Below are 20,985 nucleotides of genomic sequence, written 5' to 3' on the forward strand. Positions count from 1 at the left end.
AGTGCACTATTGATTCACTGCATATTGTGTTGCAGCCAAGCAGTTAATCAGCTTCACCCAGAAGTTACAAGATATTGTTGCTAAAGAAAGAGACTCCATGGCAACATTTGAATGTGAGACATCAGAACCCTTTGTCAAAGTGAAATGGTTTAAGGATGGAGTTGAGATTCATTCTGGAGACAAATACAGGATGCACTCAGACAGAAAGGCTCATTTTCTTTCTGTACTAGCAATTGAAATGTCTGATGCTGATGACTACAGCTGTGCACTGGTAGAAGACGAATCCATAAAAACTACTGCAAAGCTTACTGTCGAAGGTAAGCAGCACACAGCTCAGTACCATGCAGATTAAAGTCAAATCAGCTTCAGGAAGAAATTAAACAATTTAAACTGATGTCTAAAGCACTAAGAAATATTCAAGCTGCTTTCATATTCTTGGAATCCAGTACGAAAGTTTGGAGATCTATTTATGTAAAATACTTACACTGTATATATATTCATTTCCTTAGGCTCATTTAATAACAAATGTTTTCATCAGGGGTATCTAATCAAGCTTATTATTGAATGTACTTATTTTTGCCTGTAGGTGCTGTGGTTGAGTTTATTAAAGAACTTGAGGATGTTGAAGTACCAGAATCTTTCTCAGGTGAACTTGAATGCGAGGTTTCACCAGAAGACGTGGAGGGGAAATGGTATCATGGCGATGCTGAACTCACTTCTAATCATAAATATGTGATTGCATCCCGCCGTGGTCGCCAAATCCTCACTATTAAAGATGTTAATAAAGATGATCAAGGAGAATATAGTTTTGTTGTTGACGGAAAAAGGACTCACTGCAAACTGAAGATGAAGCGTAAGCATTCCTAATACTTATATTGTCTCTATATTACAGATTTTCTATATTATAGCACATGTTATAGCTATATCACTATATCCCATACTGCGTTAATATTCAATATTCTGCTCATCTGTTATGAGGATTAATTAACTTCATTTCATTCCACAGCTCGTCCCATGGTTATTCTTCAAGGACTTACTGATCAAAAAGTCTGTGAGGGAGATATTGTACAACTTGAAGTTAAAGTCTCCCTAGAAAATGTCGAAGGTGTCTGGATGAAAGATGGTCATGAAATTCAATCAAGTGATCGTATTCACATTGTGTTGGATAAACAGTCACACATGTTGCTGATAGAAGATGCAACAAAGAATGATAGTGGAGCTTACTCTTTCAGTGTTCCTGGTCTCGGACTGTCAACCACTGGACAGATCACAGTGTACAGTAAGTCGTTATCATGATTTTGAAGGTGTGTTTGATTTTGGGGTCCTTTAGGATTACTTCTTAAAGACATAGTTTTTTTTCATGATGAAAATTTTTGTAACTTGACAGGTGTGGAAATAGTGGTGCCTCTAAAAGATGTTCACGTAGTTGAAGGAACAAAAGCTATCCTCGAATGCAAAGTTTCAGCACCTGATGTGTCTTCCTCCAAATGGTACCTAAATGATCATCAGATAAAGCCTGATGAACGTGTACAAGCTGTATGTAAAGGCACTAAACAGAGGCTAGTGCTTACCAGAACCCATGCATCAGATGAAGGACATTATAAGCTAATGGTTGGCAAAGTTGAAACAAGTTGCAATGTCACAGTTGAAAGTAGGTTTCCTTTAAGATGTACAGTTCTTTGTGAAATTATTTCTTTAAATACAAAACTGTGGAAACAACTAATATATTTGTAATGTATTCTTTTTATAGAAATTCAGATTATTAGAGGTCTTCATGACATCACCTGCACTGAAACACAGAATGTATCCTTTGAGGTCGAGCTCTCCCATTCAGGGATTGATGTTATTTGGCATTTCAAAGGCCAAGAGATAAAGGCTGGTCCTAAATATAAAATTGAAGCACGCGGCAAAATATATAGACTGACAGTGGTGAAGATGATGAAAGATGATGAAGGAGAATATGTATTTTATGCTGGAGAGAAGAAAACATCTGGAAAGCTTATAGTAGCAGGTTAGTAGGGTTAAAGACCAAGATTTTTGTTTCACTGTGATTTAAAAACAATGCTCAATGCACTGTATTTTGTAATTGTGGCAATTGTGCTGTTTCTGTACTTTCTTTGTCTTTATCTTTTTTTCTATGTTCTCCTTGCTCTTCCCCTTATCTTTTGTGATTGGTATAATTTGAATTCAACAAAGCTTTTAAGTAATTGCTAATATGTTTTGCTAAATCAGAGCCATAGTATGGAATGCTGTAGTATGCTTTTGATTTACTTAATGTAAAAAAGAAGTTTTTTGTCTTGAATGTTCAGTATACCTGCACTGATAATAAAGATAATAAATGAGAATAACTAGGATAGAAGTAAGAAACATCTTTTTGTGATGTTCAAGTCACATTCTATTCTTGATTTTTTCATGGAACTCAGAATTTCTGTGGGCATGCTGCAAATTAGGGCAAAGAATTCCAGCATCTACTTTTCACGTGGTTGCATTTCTGTATGGGAGAAAGTTGAACAGCAACACAACAAAAACTTGTGCTTTTGCTTCCCAACAGGTGGTGCCATTTCAAAGCCTCTCACTGACCTGACTGTGGCTGAGTCCCAGCCAGCTGTTTTTGAATGTGAGGTGGCAAATCCTGAATCAGATGGCCAGTGGCTAAAAAATGGGAGACCATTACCTATGACAGATCAGTACCGTGCTGAATCTGATGGTGTAAAGAGAAGGCTCAATATCCCTGTCACGAAACTGGATGATATGGGTGAATATAGCTATGAAATAGCAAGCTCAAAGACATCTGCCAAACTGAAGGTTGAAGGTCAGTATTTTTTATAACTAACTGATGTCTTTAAGACTCAGTCCAGCATCACTCGCTGTGTCTTAGATCAGATCCTAAGATACAAGCATATTTTGCTTCATTTTTTTGAAATATTTTTATATTATGATGTGCTTTCTGAGGTAGAAAACTTACTGTATTTTGGAGTCTCTGTATTTGGAACTTAGCATGGTGTTTTAATAAAAACACATTTTACTCAAGGTACTGGCTAGCAGGTAGAAATTCACTCTTTGCTAGTTGTGTAGTAAACATATCAAATAAAAACCCCTGTTTCTCATGGATGCTACAAGTAAATGTTTCTTTTTGTGTTCCAAGCACACCACTTCAGTGGAAACTCTATAAATCAACATATATATATACTAGATTTTAAAATGAAGCTCCATGATTCAGTTTTATTAAGATTATTATATTTATTATAATTTTTAATTTTGGTCTCTTTTGTGAGGTTTTTTTTTCCCTTTTCTTTTTTTTCCCTAGCTGTTAAGATAAAGAAGACACTAAAGAACTTGACTGTGACAGAAACACAGGAGGCAGTTTTCAGTGTAGAACTGACCCACCCTGATGTGAAAGGAGCACTGTGGATTAAAAATGGTGTTGAACTTGAATCAAATGACAAATATGAAATTTCAGTGAAAGGAACAGTTCACACACTGAAAATCAAACACTGTGTTGTCACTGATGAGTCTGTTTATAGCTTTAAGCTTGGAAAGATAGGAGCAAATGCCAGACTTCATGTGGAAAGTAAGTCAATCTGGTTTGAATATTTGCTTTAAGGTGTGGTTTGAAATTCAATGCAAACACACTGCTGAATCTTGCTAACTTTTTTCCTCAAGCTGTCAAGATCATCAAAAAGCCAAAGGACGTGACTGCTTTGGAAAATGCTGTTGTCTCCTTTGAACTGAGTGTATCCCATGATACTGTACCAGTCCGATGGTTCCACAAAAATGTTGAGCTTAAACAAAGTGATAAATACAAGATGATCTCTCAAAGGAAAGTTCACAAGCTCATGCTGCATAACATATCTCCTGCTGATGCTGGGGAATACACAGCTCTTGTTGGGCAAATTGAGTGTAAAGCAAAACTGTTTGTGGAAAGTAAGTATTGTAAGTTTGTAAGAAAGTAATTATATGAATTGCCACACCAACTCATACTGAACAACTTGACCTGACACTTCATAGCCTGTTACCCTTGGTTTTTTGCAGTCTCCCACACATACTGACTTTTAAAAAATCTTTCTTTTCTTTTGTCTTTTTTTCCCCCCTCTTAGCCATACACATCACAAAGACCATGAAAAATATTGAGATCCCTGAGACCAAAACCGCCTCTTTTCAATGTGAAGTTTCTCATTTCAATGTGCCTGCTGTCTGGTTGAAAAATGGTGTGGAGATTGAAATGAGTGAAAAGTTCAAAATAGTGGTCCAGGGGAAACTCCATCAGCTCAATATCATGAACACAAGCAGTGAAGATTCTGCAGAATACACATTTGTCTGTGGAAATGACAGAGTCAGTGCAACTCTGACTGTAAAACGTACGTAAAAATGAAATAAACCAGAATATTTTACAGTTACTGGTAATAGAGTTTGTGTTAATACATGCACTTGGTGCAATTCAGACAAAACCAGCACTGTTGTAGAGGTATGTTCAAATAACCCTAAACAGCCTCAATTATATTTATAAAAGACATCTAGAAGCTGTGAACTTGAAAGTCAGATCCTGGATTCTTCTTTTGGCCAACATGCCTAAATGCCAAGTCACCGTACGAGGCAGAATTTGGATTCATGTCTCAAGTTTGGGGAAATTTAATTGTAGTATTGATTGTGGACGCATCGCCTTCCTTTTAAAATTACCAAAAATCAGAATCTGTCTTAAAGAATTTTAAACATCTCTTATCCAGTTAACATGTGTTTAAAATAACACTGAACAAAACTGAACAAAAAAACCCAAACCATATCAATTTTTTTTCTTTTAGCCATCCTAATTACCTCCATGCTAAAAGACATCAATGCTGAAGAGAAAGATACAATAACATTTGAAGTTACTGTTAACTATGAAGGTATCTCCTATAAATGGCTAAAGAATGGGGTAGAAATAAAATCGACTGATAAATGCCAGATACGAACAAAGAAGCTCACACACTCCCTCTCCATAAGGAATGTGCATTTTGGTGATGCTGCAGAATACACTTTTGTTGCTGGAAAAGCAGCTTCATCAGCCACTTTATATGTGGAAGGTATTTGCCCTCTTGATTTGTATATTTAGTGACTTCTGGTGGCTTAAACAGCATCATGGCACTGATACTACTTTTTTCTGCCCTAGCTCGTCACATTGAATTTAGGAAGCATATTAAAGACATCAAGGTTGTGGAGAAGAGGAGGGCTATTTTTGAATGTGAAATTTCAGAACCTGACATTCAGGTCCAGTGGATGAAGGACGGACAAGAACTCCAGATTGGTGACAGGTAAATGATTGTTTCTGCACCATATTGGCTTTTGTTATGTATTTTCCCCCAGGAAATGACTTGCTCATTTTCTTTTGTGATGTCCTTAGGATGAAAATTCAGAGAGAGAAATATGTCCATCGTCTCATCATTCCTTCCACAAGAATGTCTGATGCTGGTCAGTACACTGTAGTAGCAGGTGGAAACACATCCAGTGCCAATTTGATAGTGGAAGGTCGTGACATTCGTATCAGAAGCGTCCGTAAAGATATTCAGGTATGGCCTATACAAAAGAATAAATATTTCATAACTTTGTCACTCAAAGAATAATGCAAAGCAAGAGCAACAATACCTAACCAGCAAGAGTCCTAACAGAAAAATCTGTAATCATAAGGTCAGGGCCTTCTTCTAGGAAACTGGAATGTGGGACCATCTGTAAAAACAAATGCTATTTCTAATATTTATTCTACTTCTTCAAAGGTCATTGAGAGACAAAGAGCTGAAATTGAATTTGAAGTCAATGAAGATGATATTGAACCACAGTGGTACAAGGATGGTATTGAGATCAACTTCCAGTATGAGGAAAGATACAGTTATGTGGTGGAACGGAGAGTTCATCGAATGAGCATCTTTGAAACCACTTACTCTGATGCTGGAGAATATACTTTTGTTGCAGGACGGAATAGGAGTTCTGTTGTTCTCTATGTGAATGGTATGTGTCCCTGCAAACACCACTTTGACTGTATTTATTACCCTGTGTTTTTCTGATTTCTAGATAGTTTTTCTGGAATTCTAACTCTGAAAGTAAAAAAAAAAAAAAAGATCCAAAGAGACTATTATGTCTGGAACACTACCAAAATCCTCATGTACGTGGATGTTTTTTGCTCTACTGAAATAGCTGGCTAACTGATGAAAATGCTATAGCAGTTCTTTTCCCCACTGTATTTATTTAGACCAGGAAATTTTCAAGTCCAAATAAAACTAATTTGTTCATACAGACAAATATGCTTTGCCAGAGGGATCAAACTAACAATTCTTGGACACATTCTGCCAGAAAACACTTACGCCAACACTGCTAATCATGCTAAGGCACTTGCTGCTAGATCATTCCCCCTGTGTCAAGGAAAAGGGTAGATTTTCATGGGCACACAAGATTGGGAATAGTAAGATTTAAAAAAAAATAAAAAATTCCTGGCTAATATTTTTGAAGCCTTGATAAATATCAATAATGAGATTTCTCTCTCTCCTTCTTTCCCCCCTCCCCTTTCTCCACCCAATTTGTAGCTCCAGAGCCACCCCGGATTATTCAGGAGCTAGAGCCAACCACTGTGGAGTCTGGCAAACCTGCCCGCTTCTGTGCTATGATATCAGGAAAACCCCAGCCCAAAATTTCCTGGTACAAAGATGATCAACAGCTTTCACCAGGTTTCAAGTGCAAATTTCTTCATGACGCCCAAGAATATACTCTACTGCTGATTGAAACTTTCCCTGAAGATGCAGCGGTGTACACCTGTGAAGCAAAAAATGACTACGGAGTTGCTACAACTTCAGCTTCACTTTCGGTGGAAAGTGAGTTTCCCATGCTCATAACAAAGTCTGTGAAATGAGATTGTCCACATGTGTGTGATCTTCATCTTTAAAAATGACTTCTTTTTCTTATCCTTTAGTCCCAGAAGTTGTTTCTCCTGAGCTAGAAGTACCAGTGTATCCACCGGCTGTCATAATACCACTACATGATGCTGTTACATCCGAGGGACAGTCTGCTTGTTTTCAGTGCAGAGTTACAGGGACAGGTGGGTTTAATGAAATCCTGTACATCTTTTCATCTCTCAGAATTTTTCATCCTGAACTCAGAAAAAATGCAACAGTGTATGTGCTGGGATCAGTCTTTCCCTAGAAGTACAGTTATTTGATATATGCACACAGCAAAGTGTTACTCACTGACAACTATCAGTTAAGCAAGTCGTATGTCAAAGATGACATCAAGCATGAAAGTTATAAACTGTCATGAACATTAAGCATTTCTAAAAAGAAGGTCTGTTTCAAAAAAATTTGTTTTTGGAAACTTCTCAGCATTTCAAATGCTAACTGATATTGGAAAACTGTGTCAGTGAGTAAAATGCAGAGTTTCAAAACATGGAGTATCATGGTGGAAAAGTATTATCATGTTAAATGAACATGACAAAGTTTCTGATGACACATAGTGTCATGTCAATTAACTAAACAAACAGACTGAAACTATGCCTCAACGTTTATCCTAATATTCCTAAGTAACTCGTATCACTCTGCAAACAGTAAAATGCCATTGCGTTCTTTTTCCTAGCATAAAAAGGTGTTTGCTCATTGTCTTTTTAAGTGTAGATTTTCATTAAATAAGTTTGCTAGTTTTAGTTACATAGACTATCATTCTACAATGAAAATAATTCTTTCCAAGTTAACACAAACCCAAATAAAGCTACTTTTCTTCACTTCAATAAATGGCCTTGAGTATGACTAGTAACAAAATATTCACACAGTAAACTGCAGAATAAGATCCAGTTCCAATCTCACAGAATTTACAATTATTTAAAGATAAATAAAACTCCAAAATTAAAAACAATCCTGATAGCTGGGTAAAAATCCACATAAAATTAGTAATATACATATATATGCAAATATATAATTTGCATTTACATCACTTGAATTCAAACTCAAATTTTTTTTAAAAAGCTTTACAACAAATCTGATTTTGCTTTAGAAGTGGCACTAAGACTCAGAAAATGTATGTTGGAAAGACTGGCTTGCCCTCTGTGCAAAGCATGCTAGTGTAATTCTTTTTACAAGAACTGTGTTTATGTGAATGTGGAAGCTGCATTTACAGCACGGAGCATAGGGATCCTTTCATCTAGGTCCCCTTTCATAGAATCATAGAATTTTTTATTTGGAAAAGACCTTTAAGTTCATCAAGTCCAACCATAAACCTAACTCTGCCAAGTCCACCACTAAGCCATGTCCCTAAGCACCACATCTACACGTCTTTTCAATACCTCCAGGGCTGGTGACTCAACCACTTCCCTGGGCAGCCTGTTCCAATGCTTGACAACCCTTTTGGTGAAGAAATTTTTCCTATTGAAAATTTCCTTTATTGAATACTGTATCCAAATGGATTTGAATACCTCTCACTTGTGTTGTGAAAATCTTTTATAAAAGGTTAGGTAATACATGATTGCAAATGCAGTTGTTTAATGGTACACACTATGCAGCTTGCTATTGAAAACACTGTCTTTTTCTTCTGAATTACAGTAATAGCACACTATTTGTGTGAAAACATTTGATTTAAGATGTAATATAGTGCCAGGCGGAGAGGCAAGGTTAAAGTCTGCTTCAGTCCTCTCCTTTCCCAAGTCTACAACAATCTATACAAGTCAAGTAACACAACATTTTATATAGGAATGTTACAAAGGTACAAAGACAGGATCTTTCTTGAGAAATATGAGGTGTAAAACTTATATTTGCAACAAAAAGAGGCAGGGTACTGTCCTTAGCAAAAGAATATTCCGTTTTAATTTCTTTAACCTGTTCAGCTCAACCTTGTGATTTTAAAGCTTGTTTAATCAGGCAATTGCACCAGAATCCCTTTTTTAAAAATGAGACTTTCTCTGATTTTAGTAGTAGCAAAATATTTTTAAATTTATACATTAAGATGGAAAAGGAAAAAATATTTTTACGCAGGAATATAGCAGCACCAGAATCAGTTATCCCATACAAATATTTCAAATGCAGAGATCAAAACTTAAAGCAACAAGTAGACCACTTTCCACTGTGATCATACATTACCAGAGTAATACAAGGCACATTTAAACTTAAAAAAGATAATTGAGATTAAGATTTCTGACAGATATAAATATAAAAATAGTGTTTACTTACTAGTCTAATTTCATAACTTACACATTTTTACTTCTTTCTGTTGCTTGAGCAGATCTGAAAGTCTCTTGGTACAGCAAAGACAGAGAGATCAAGCCATCACGGTTTTTTAGAATGACTCAGTTTGAAGACACTTACCAGCTGGAGATTGCTGAAGCTTATCCAGAGGATGAAGGAATCTATACTTTTGTGGCTAGTAATTCTGTAGGCCAAGTGACAAGCACTGCTACCTTGAAGTTAGAAGGTACAGTGTGCAATTAAAGATGATGTCTTGTTTAGGTCATGTTCCAATACTAATCTTAATATACACTGATGATTATATGTGAGTCGTCTGTCATGTTGTCTTTTAACTCAAATAATTGCTACCGTTTACGAAGTCCACAACATACATTTATGTCTCCAAAATATAGGTCATGAGCAGGAAAACTTACTTCACAATTTTGCAATGTTCCATGCACCTCTACCTTTTCATTCTCTCCAGTATTAGAATCTGTCATGCGCCAAAGATGGTAGAAACCTTTTTTCCAATGGTAGCGCTTTGCTTACACAGTCTTTGATTTGACTGTGAGGAGAATCTAGTAAGAGTTTTTTGTATAAAATAATTACTTTGAAAGTGTTGGAAAACATCTTAAATAGAGGTGTGTACCAGGTACTTGGGCAGCTGAAAAGAAATAGTTTACATTCATACAAACTGATGAAACATTGACCAAAGTTTTAGAGCAGAAATATTGTCTGAAGAATTTGCTATTTAAGTTTTATATTGTCCTTGATATTATTTAACCATAAATATTTTCTTTTCTTTTTGCAACAGATTTTATAAATGATGAATTAGAATAATTCATGCAGTTAAATTGCAAGTTAGAAAAAAAATCTTGAATGAGAGAGTAAATTTATTGTAGTGTAGGGTAAGAAATTAAAAGTTGGCATGCTTCTTTTCAGGATTTAAAAAGGTTGAAGAAGTTACAACAGAGTCCCATTGGCATGTTTCTTCATCTGTTTCACTTAAGGAGGAGTCTATTGGCCAAAGGCCCACCTTTATCCAGCCTATTTCAAGCTGCAGGGTATGCAGTGGGGAATCAGTCAGATTTCAAGCTAGAGTCTCTGGCATGCCCAAACCAAAAATCCAGTGGTTTCATAATCAACAACTCATGTTGCCAAAAAAAGACTTAGTTTTCCACTTTGATGAGTCTACAGGCACAGCTATATTGATAATAGTAGATGCTTTCTTAGAGCATGCTGGCCAATACTCTTGCAAGGCAAGAAATAGTGCTGGAGAAACAACTTGTACAGCTACACTTACAGTGACTGCAGAAGGTAAAGCCCCATTTTTACTTCAAAGGGATTCAGTTTGTTGTATACCACATTTTTACACTGTTACTAATGTTCTTCTTTCCTTGTTTCATACCTTTTCTTTACCAGCTAATATTAGTATTACCTACCATCTGTAACCCAGCCACTCTCATTTCTTCTGTTTAAGCTGTTTAACATTTGGAAATTTGCAAATTTGTATCTTGATACAGGTCAAAGAATAGAATCATTTTAATGAAGGCATTCAGATTTTTAAAACAAGTAAATAAGTGATCTTTATAGCATGGACTGAGGTATTTTGCACTATCCTGTAGGAGAAAAAAAAGAAAAATACCTCCTTAAAAAGTTCCGTAATAAGTTTCCAATACTAAAATGGACAATTTCAGTCAAAGAAGAGAGAAGCATCAACTGTGTATCAACTGCATGACTAGCTTAGGCATCACTTGTCATTCATGTATGTGAATGGATAATCTTTGTGTCAAGAGAGTAGTGCATCTGGCATGCTGAGTTTTCAAATGAAGATCATTCATTTTCATCCTCCATGCTGTTTGATTTTGTTCAGAGCATGGCCCAGTAAAGTTCTTTAGATACTAATATTGTTGTTATTTTTGTTACTTGATTACACAGTGCAAGCCCTAGATAGGCAAAGTTCTGGGAAAGATGTAAAAGAGTCTATCCGGTCACAGGCTATATCAGAAGTTCATGTTGCTCCTCTTACAAAGAACAACATTAAAACTTATCAAAAAGAATTTAAATCAGTGCAACAACCATCACAGGAATTGGGTGTGCAGGTTTTTGAAAGCGTATCAGAAAGTTTGACCATGAAGGCTACATCAGTTGAAGAAATGGAAGCCATGCACACAACAATCCTTTCCCAAACTTCTCAGAGCACCAGGATCTCTATGACCACTGCTCAGGCAATGAAGGATGTTCCTCCAAAGATTCTCTTGCAGCTCAGAGACTTAACTGTGAAATGTGGTGACACTGCTCAGTTCATATGTGCCCTAGAAAATGAATTCTTCTCTGAGTTTCTTTGGGCCCATGAAGGTGAAAGGATAGAAGTGTCTGAAAAATTGAAGATATCACAAAATGGAAGTGTCCTACTGCTCACAATCCTAAATGCCCAGCTGACAGATCAAGGACTATACAGTTGTACTGTATATAATGATTATGGAGGGACAACAACTGCTGCAATACTAAGAGTCAAAGGTGGTTATCTGACTTTTAACATTATGACTTACCTTTTGCAACTTCATTATCCCTGCCCTACAGCTCACTTATATTTCCTTTATTATCAGTATTTAATTGAGGAAGCTCTAGTAATAACGCTTTGGGGTTTTTCCTCCACATTTACAGCTCTATTCATCAGAGACATGTGCAGTACCAGGAAGTTGGTATTGTAACTTCATGACTCTTCCCAGCAAGTCACAGATATCTGAGGCTTTTTATTCCTCATGTCCTTCATGATATACAGTAAGATGTAAAGCAAAACAGGCTGGTAGGAATTTTTACATTTTGAGAATTCCTGAAGCTGGAGTTTAGGGAAGATAAGAATGTCAGATAAGCAATGTTGAACTAGATACCTGGTCATTTCAAAATCTATGGGTCCAACTTGTTTGCAATAGATCCAAGGTTCTAATTCCAAGGTTGGCAATATAGGTCAATGTACTTGAAAGGATTAATGGGTGCAAGTATTGTATTATTACACTAATGAATTGTCTTCTACCCTTCAATCTCCCTGACATATAAGTATTTATTTTTGCTAAGACTTCTTCCACTTCTTCCTGACATCAGCATGTTAAAAAGTTAATAGTGTTACCACTAGTGAAGACCCAAAACTGTATTATCACCACACTGGACAGGTGATAGTATTTCTGCTGAGCTCAAAGGAATCAAGAGCAGAAAACTAACATGAATAATGAGGAAGCCATTGACCCTGTTGATTTGGCTCTTACATATTGAAGTTTCTTTCTTCACTCTTGAGCTGTGTAAAGTGCTTTATATACTCTTCTGCTGCTACTTTCTAAATTGAGGCTATAAATTAAAAGCAAAGATGTGCTTATATTAGATATTACAGACCAAGTCTTGGTCCCATGAAAGTCCCATAGGCTTAACTGGTACCTAGAATTAGCCCAGCAGGAATAGAGCTCGTAAATGTGTAATCACTCATGTTTAATAGCGTTGTTGTAGCACATATATGCTGGACATTCTTTCAATACTAATTATTGGGTTTTTCCCCCTAAGTATAAGGATATTTTTAATTCCTACAAAACATCTGACCTAATCCTTTTCCTAACTTTATTCTTACCTAGCAAAAGAAGCACAAGCCAAAGCAGTAACAAAAATTACCCTTGAATCAGATACTAAAAGCTTTAAAGCAGCCAAAGATTGTCAGTTTAAAGCATCTGAAGTCAAGCAAGAATCTTCCAAGAAAACCTCAAGCTTGTTTATATCTACATCCCAAAGACCGTATGAAACTGAGAAGCAAAGAAACAGAGTCTACTATCCTGACGTTGTGCCATGTGAAGACATCACAGAAACTGGTGCCGAAGCACCAGAGTTTCTTGAAACTCTGCCTTCAGAAACCACTGTAAAAGAAGGAGATGATGTGTTACTCTTTTGTATAATGAAAGGTGTGCCTACACCTTGCGTGGTCTGGCTGTGCAATCAGCTAATAGTTGAGGAGTCTGCATTGTGTTCCTTAAAACATGATGGGCCACTGTGCAGTTTAAGATTGTTGAAAGTTGGTCAGAACCACAAGGGTATATACAAGTGCAGAATAGTTAACCCTGCAGGACAAGCCGAGTGCAGCACCCATCTGAGAGTGACAGGTTGGCAACTGCATGTTCCTTCCAAGTATCAATTCCTCGTGCATAGCATCATTGCATTCCAGTACGTTCATTCCCTGGGAGATGATACGGAACGAGAAGCATCTCATTAGTCTGTCGATTGCTGAATGGAATGTTTTCTTCAGGGATTTAAGGCATGATAAAGGCATGTTACATTAGAAACTTCCCCCCTCGTCCTGCAAAAAAGAAAGCAAATCTTAGAGAAAACTGTACATTGCAAACAAGTTTGAAAGCATTTGATTACTCTGTTCTCAAGATTTATCAAGTGTTTGAATTGTTTGGCATGCATTTATGTGTATGTATGTGTGAATTTCTGTATATTTGCAAAAGACATGGGATGTTTTTACTACATAAAGTGTTGATGATTGGCATATTTAGCAACTATAGTTCAAAAATCTTTGTCTTTTTATTCTAGCTCCTGAAAAAATTATTCATGAGAAGCTAGAGGAAGACATTGAAATGGAAGTGAAAGGTACAGTCACCAATTATGTTACACTGAATAATTAGTACCAGTAATGAGTAACATTGTGAAAAGCTTTTATCTGCTTACATGTAGTGTCTGAAGGGGGAAGAAAGACACACTTCAAAGCATATTGGAACATGTTGCATGTTTGTTTTGATATGCAAAGGGTTACCTGCATTATAAGGTTATTTAAGTTTTAAAATATGTTTAAAACTTGAAATTTATGATTTTGCAGCCATATTCTTAACTTTTACTTCATGCTTTGCAGCTGTTCACAGAGCTTTTATTTGTTCAATTTCCTTTTGAATGCATGGAATATTTTACTTCAGAAGGAAGTTATACAAATCTTAATCATATAATTTTTAAACAAGTCAGCAACCTAACATTTATCAGTTCAATGGACACTATTGGATGGACGGATGAAGTATACTAGAAAGCATTTGTTGTTTAGGATATGTGAAAGCTACACATTCCCATTGATTCCTTGCACTTTTTTTACATACATTAATTCATCATTATACATCTCTTACCCTGGCTTGCAGATAGCATATGTGGTTCATGTTGCTTGCTTTTTTCCCTGTGCATAACACTGTGAAGTTAGTGGCTGTATTAGTTCGAATAAACGCCTTCTCATTTCATGTTAGCTAATGACTTACTTTTTTTTAATATCTTTCAAAATATTTTTTCTCAATTGTTTGAGCATTTAATCTACAAACAGAGGGGTCAGAAAGGGCGTTTATTCTACTGTCTGCAAGTCAGGTAAGATTTTCTTCTTTGCCACTCAAAGACACACAGCTTTTCCAGGCAGCAAAAACATACACGCAGAAGAACGTGTTATTTTGAAATTCATTTTTGCTTGTTCAAGAAGAAATTTCCACAGTCTGAAGAAAGAACAGACAACGAACGATTTTCGTGTCAATCTTTAAAACAGAGCAAGGCGTTGCGTTTATTCGAACAAATATGGTGAGTGAATTACTTTTTTTTCCTGGGTGTGTGATGAAATCTGTTGCATGCCCATTTTTTATTTCAATATAGCTATTTCATTTTTTTCAGTCAGACAGCAGGCAGAGTGTGGCATGTTGTAACCCAGTCTCCTTCTCTTTCAGAGCAGCACAACAAGGCGAACTTTGAGGGACCTGGGACAGCGGCGGGGCTGGCTTGCCCCCAGAACCGTAAACCCATCTTCACACAGGGCCTCAAGTGTAGGTCTGTCTTGGAGGGGGACCCTGCACTCTTCCAGTGCAAGCTGGTGGCATGCCCGGCGCCCCACATGGCCTGGTTTCACAACAACCGGCCGCTCCGCCAGGACCGCCGCAAGGTGATCCGCACTGAGAGCGAGGAGTACACGCACCGTGCCAGCCTGGAGGTGCGGGATGTGCGGGAGCACGATGCTGGCAGCTACAGGGTATTTGCTATTAACAGTGAGGGCTCAGCTGAGTCCACTGCCTCACTGCTGGTGGCACGCAGTGGGGAGCAGCAGGGCTTGGGGTTTGCAGGGAAAGCAGAGTGGATGCAGGAGAGCTGGGAGTGCTTGCTGCAGCAGCGGCGGGAGGACCGGCTGCGGGTGGTGCTCCGCTGCACTGGCTCACCCTTTGACAAGGGGCAGGAGGCCGAGCAGTTGCTTGGGGATCTCTCCCCAGCCCGGGCCATGGTACGAACCATCCGTTTCCAGAGGCTGCCGCTGGTGGGGCCTCACCGTCCAGGGCTGACATGCGGTAGGGAGCACAGTGACACAGTGGCAGATGCTGAGGAGCTGCTAGATGAGGAGATCCGTTGGAAGCTGCAGCGGCTGCGGGAGGCAAAGAGGGCAGCACTGAAAAAGAAGCAGGAATCCCTCATGTCCATGCCCCAGGGGGGCCCTCCTGGGAAGCCCAGCCCACCTGAGGCAGCTACCAGGATGGATGGCTCAGAGCCCCTCGCAGTGCAGGTAGTGAAGGGGTACTGCAGGCCCAAGGCCATGGGTGAGAGATGGAAGATGCCAGGTGGGCTCCTGGAGGCCTGTCCACCCCTCTTTGTCCAGGAGATCAAGCCCCAGGAGGCTGTTGAGGGGCACAGATGCACCTTCTCCTGCCTCTTCCATGGCCGCCCACAGCCCACGGTCACTTGGTACAACAACGCCAAGCCCGTGGGGCGCATCCAGGGCACCGCCGTTCACACCACAGAGTGCCGCTCTACACTGACCTTCCCATCCCTGCTCCCACAGCATGGTGGCACCATCACTTGTGTGATCTTCAACCCACTGGGCACAGTCAGCACCTCAGCTGCACTCTATGTGAGGCGGCAGATGCCAACCTATGAGGCCACAAAGAAGGAAGAGGAAGGGAAGAAAGAGGAGGAGGAGGTAGAGGAGAAGAAGGTGAAGGAGGAAGAAGAAGGGGAGAAAGACAAGGTGGAGGAGGAGGAGGAAGAAGTTGGCCTGGCCTTCACAGCAGAGCAGGGACTGCCAAGTGCAGTTCCAGACTCAGACTTGCTGTCGCTGCCTGTGGAAATCAAAATCACTGCCCCCACTCCAACGCCAGAGCAAGACACAGACATGAGGGAGATCACGCGGCCCTCTCCAGAGCAGACTGCTCCCACCATAAAGCACAAGTTCAAGTTTTCATTTGATGTGGGAAATGAGCCACCCCAAATTGTGGAAGAAGCCCCAGCACACATTCATTGCCATGAAGGGGAGGCAGTGGTGTTGGAATGTGCTGTGTCTGGGCAGCCCCCACCAGCTGTGGCCTGGTCACTGAATGGCCAGAGCCTCTCTGCCAGTGAGAGGCTGAGGTTTGAGGAAGGCAAGAATGGCATGTACCGCTTACACATCCAAGGGGTCTCTGTCACGGATGCTGGGCTGTATTGTTGTGTGGCCAAGAATGTGGCTGGAACAGCGCAGACTGCCTCTGAGCTGACAGTGCAGCCCCGTGCAGCTAGGTTGTATAGCAAGGATGGAGGCACTGAGGAACTGCCTGCCATGGACCATGTTCTGCACCTTCAAGGCCTCAGCACACTTGGGAAGGGTGACAAGGAGCAGATCACATGCTCCAAGGAGGAGGAAGCCCACCTACCCTTGTCCCTGAGGCTGTCTCCGTCTCCTGGTAGGCAGTTGGAAGAGGAGTGTGAGGAAACTCCTCACTTCAGGGAAAGCAAGGCGGAGGAGACGATGGTGCTGGATATCATGGAGGTTTATGCAAGACAAGAAACAGGTTATACAGAAGAAAATGTGTGGAATACAGATAGTATTTCTGAGATGAGGCAGCACAGGGGAAAAACTGTCTCCGAGGAACACAGCTTTGGGATTGATGCCACTGAGCTGCACCCCAGCATGTCCAGGGAAGAGCATGAACTGGTGGCCAAGGACTCAGGTCACTTTTCAGAGGAGCTGGAGGCTGAAGGAGACAAGGTGGCGCCACATACAGATACTATGTCCTGGGACATCTTGAAGTCACCATTTACGGAAGTCAAAGGGCAAACACATGCCTCTGAGCAGTCTGCTCTGGCAAAGGAGTGTGAGGATTCACAATTTTTCATTCCTATTTCACCTGTGGTGCAAGAGGGGAGTGATGTTTACAAGGAGGAGAGTGATGCCCCTGCCTGGGAGGCAACGTCTCCTGATGTGCCTCTTGTAGAAGAGCCAAGTGTGCCCCACCTGCAGGACAGCATTGCAAGCACACCCACAAAGGAGCAGTTTGGCTTTTATGACTTCTGTACAGAAAACCAGCAGCAGGAACAGGCCAAGGAGGAAGAGAGATCAGGTGATATTGAACAGGATATCAAGGTTGATGATCATCTTTGTAAAGAAGAAATGATTGATGCTGGGGATGCCGCACGCTGGGAAATGCACAATGATGGACAAATGCTGCAAGAAATGGAGTCTGATGCGGGCAACTCTTCTTCGGATCTTATCCTCACTCCTCCTGGCATGGAAAACTTGGGTCAGGATTTCACTGGAGAAGTTGAGGTTCAGTTAGAAGAAGTGCATTTCAAAGAGCAGCTGTTGCCATCTGAGGCTGATGAGACCAATATCACATTTGATCTGAAGAAGCTTGTGGAGCCTTTTCCAGCTGCAGAGACTGTGGACACAGAACAGGCACAAACCCCCACAGCTCTGGAGAGTGTGGAGGTAGGAGTGACTGGGCTCAGCTCCCCTGTGCACCAACATGATGTGCTTATGGAAGAGATGTCTCGGAGTGAGGAGCTGTGTCAGACCTACGGGATGAAGCAGGAGGAGGTCGGTACCCAGGAAGAGGCACAGCCAAGAGAAATCAGAAGGGCTGATTTGCAAATCCCTAATGGGGACCTTGGCAGTGTCATGACAGCTGCCGAAGAGGGATGTTCTGAAGAAATTAATGAGTCAGAGGTCAGTGTCTGTGGGGAGGATTCACTTGAGGGACAAACTCATAGTTTTCTGGTGGAGTCCACAGCAGATTTCCAAAGAGGAGTGCAGGAAACACATGTGTGGGAGAGTGGAGAACAACTGGAGACCACAGACTCCTGGAGTGACAGCTTCATCATCGACTTGAAAAAAGCTGCATGTGAAAAGAAACCCCAGGCTGGGCATCAGGCTGAGAAGGAAGAAGGTTCTGGGATAGGAAAGGTCTTTGAGACAGGAATGAGCACCTCCACCTGTGAGATAGATAGCACAGATTCCCCTGAGAAGATGCTCAGGGACACTGAACAGGAACCAAACACAACCAAGGGCTTCTCTTTTGGGCAACGCTTACTTGGTTTAATAATGGATGATCCTGTGGCACAGAAGGAGCAAAGGAAGGAGTCTTGGGCCAAGAAGAGGACTCCCACTGAGGAAGCCTCTGATAATAGCCTGGATGGAGAAGGACTACAGGAGGATATTTCTGCAGGTCCAGAGCCCAGTGCTGTTCAAGCATCAGAGCTGGAGCCAGACTTGTCCCTCGCCAAGTATTTAAGGTCAACTGGGATGCAGGAAACTCCAGATCTCAAAGGGACAGTTCAGAAGGAGCAGCGAGAGACCATCACTTCACTGGAAGTGGAGGAGGTTACCTTCAGCATGGTTTATGACTATTACAACAACCAGCAGGAACTCACCCGGCCCTTCTCTCCTGAGTCAGAAATATCTATAGAGCTGGAGAGCGGGAGCGGAGAGGAGTCACCTGATTCAGACCGCTTCTACACACCTCCCTCCTCAGTGGAGATCTTTGAAACTGCTTCATCAGCATCCTACCACACACCGCTCAGCACACCCGAGCGCTACTCCACACCGTCCGAGGGCTCAGGATACAGCACACCACCTGAGCACTACTCCACACCATCCGAAGGCTCAGGATGCAGCACGCCACCCGAGCGCTACTCCACACCGTCTGAAGGCTCAGTGTACAGCACACCACCTGAGCACTACTCCACACCCTCTGAGAGTTCAAAATGTAACACACCTTCAGAGTGCTACTTCACACCCTTTGAGGGACCCTGGTCTGCATCAGGGGACAGCACGCCACCAGAGCGCTACCGGACACCCACGGGGGAGTATATGGATGCCCTGACCATGCTCCCCCTCTATGAGAGAAGGCAGAAGCCTCCAGACCAGCCACAGGCTGAGGTGTTTAGGACCCCCTGTGAAGCCCTGGAGCCATCAGGCAGGCAGATGCCACCGGCATTCCTCAAGGCATTGAGCAGGAGGAGGCTGTATGAGGGAAGCACACTGAGCTTTGTGGCCGAGGTGGTGGGTGTACCCAAGCCAGGGGTGAAGTGGTACCATAATAAATCTCTAGTGGAGCTGGATGAGAGAGTGCGGATAGAGAATGATGGGAACAAATGTGTGCTGGAGATCACCAACGCCCAGAAAGCCGATGGAGGACAGTATCTGTGCCATGCAGTGAACATTGTCGGGGAAGCTAAAAGTATCGCACAGGTGGAAGTTGTGTCTGAAGATGAGCAGTCACTAGCACTGCCACCCCCTGTCACCCACCAGCATGTTATACACTTTGACCTGGAGCAAAACACATCTTCAAGGTCACCTTCACCACAGGAAATCCTCCTGGAAGTGGAGCTGGATGAAAATGAGGTGAAGGAGTTTGAGAAGCAGGTCAAAATCATAACCAGTCCTGAGTTTAGCCCAGATAAGAAGAGCATGGTGGTCTCCCTGGATGTCTTTCCACTTGCTTTTTTGGAGCAAGCTGCAGGCTTGGCTGCAGGGGAGAATGAGGATGTAAAAATTGATTTCCAAGTAACAGAAATGCCTCCCCGCTTTGCCGTACCCTTTGCAGATGTTGAAGTGACAGAAGGCTTGGAGGCAGTGTTTGAGTGTGTGGTAACAGGTACTCCCGTCCCAGTAGTGCAGTGGTTCAGAGGTGACACCTGTGTGACACCTGCCACAGGGAAGTATGTTGTGAGTCAGAAGGAGGGACTTCACAGTCTGAAGGTCCAAAATGTAGGTCCTTCTGATGGTGGCTGGTATCACTGTCGGGCAATGAATAGGCTGGGAGAAGCAATGTGCAAAGGCTCCCTCGTAGTCATGGCTCAGCAGGGAGGAAGTGGTAAGGGAAGCAGTGAGACAGTCACGGGCAGTGAACCACACAGGCCCCAGAAGTGTGACTTGCTTTTGAGTGAGACTGTGAGCCCAGGTGACCAGTCAGAAATAGAGCTGGAGTTTGAGTTCAAGCCTCATATAGACGACCCAGAGAAAGCAATCCAATTGCTTGCAGCAACTCAACAAGAGCGGGAAGTGGAAGGGGAGAAGCATGTCAACATTAGTTTTGATGTGTTTGCAGAGCCGTCCCAAGAGGAACGGGTTGAGTTTAGGGCAGAGGACTCGGAGAGCTGCAGCTTTGAGTTCCAGGTCACAGAAGCCCCTCCCAAATTTCTAAGGCTCATTTCTGACTGCAGTACATTTGTAGGTGCCTCAGCATGCTTCCAGTGTCTCGTGACTGGTTCCCCCCACCCAAGTGTCCGCTGGTACAAGGATGGGGTGTTGTTGGAAGGGGACAGGTACTGTGTGCAGGAAGAGCAGGGGGGCTGTCACAGCCTTACTATTGAAAACTTAATGCAAAGTGACAGTGGGCAGTACAAATGTATAGCTACTAACAGGGCAGGAACTGCTGAGACTAGTGCTGTGTTAACATTACACTAAATTTCCATAATTTATTTCAGAATCTCTTTTGAAATACTAAATGTTTTTATGCTGTCGTTCACTGCAGGTAAAAATGCAGCACTCATTTTAGGGGCATTGTTTTTCATCTCT

The 20,985-nt window shown here is 41.3% G+C and overlaps 1 protein-coding gene across 1 annotated transcript in view; it reads left to right on the forward strand.

Moving 5' to 3' along the window:
• The window catches only part of TTN (titin), a 244,973-nt gene that overhangs the window by 26,172 nt on the left and 197,816 nt on the right, over positions 1-20,985 (forward strand). Inside the window, exons 28-44 of the mRNA XM_030019102.1 lie at positions 36-317; positions 587-853; positions 1,007-1,279; positions 1,388-1,651; positions 1,751-2,011; positions 2,552-2,812; positions 3,308-3,571; positions 3,664-3,924; positions 4,098-4,358; positions 4,800-5,060; positions 5,147-5,288; positions 5,378-5,543; positions 5,748-5,979; positions 6,552-6,836; positions 6,935-7,060; positions 9,226-9,414; positions 13,743-13,799. Of these exons, the coding sequence (XP_029874962.1) occupies positions 36-317; positions 587-853; positions 1,007-1,279; positions 1,388-1,651; positions 1,751-2,011; positions 2,552-2,812; positions 3,308-3,571; positions 3,664-3,924; positions 4,098-4,358; positions 4,800-5,060; positions 5,147-5,288; positions 5,378-5,543; positions 5,748-5,979; positions 6,552-6,836; positions 6,935-7,060; positions 9,226-9,414; positions 13,743-13,799 (3,852 nt within the window). The remainder of the gene's footprint in view (positions 1-35; positions 318-586; positions 854-1,006; positions 1,280-1,387; positions 1,652-1,750; positions 2,012-2,551; positions 2,813-3,307; positions 3,572-3,663; positions 3,925-4,097; positions 4,359-4,799; positions 5,061-5,146; positions 5,289-5,377; positions 5,544-5,747; positions 5,980-6,551; positions 6,837-6,934; positions 7,061-9,225; positions 9,415-13,742; positions 13,800-20,985) is intronic.

The sequence above is a fragment of the Aquila chrysaetos genome, chromosome 6, assembly GCF_900496995.4.
Source record: "Aquila chrysaetos chrysaetos chromosome 6, bAquChr1.4, whole genome shotgun sequence".
Classification (NCBI taxonomy): Eukaryota; Metazoa; Chordata; class Aves; order Accipitriformes; family Accipitridae; genus Aquila; species Aquila chrysaetos.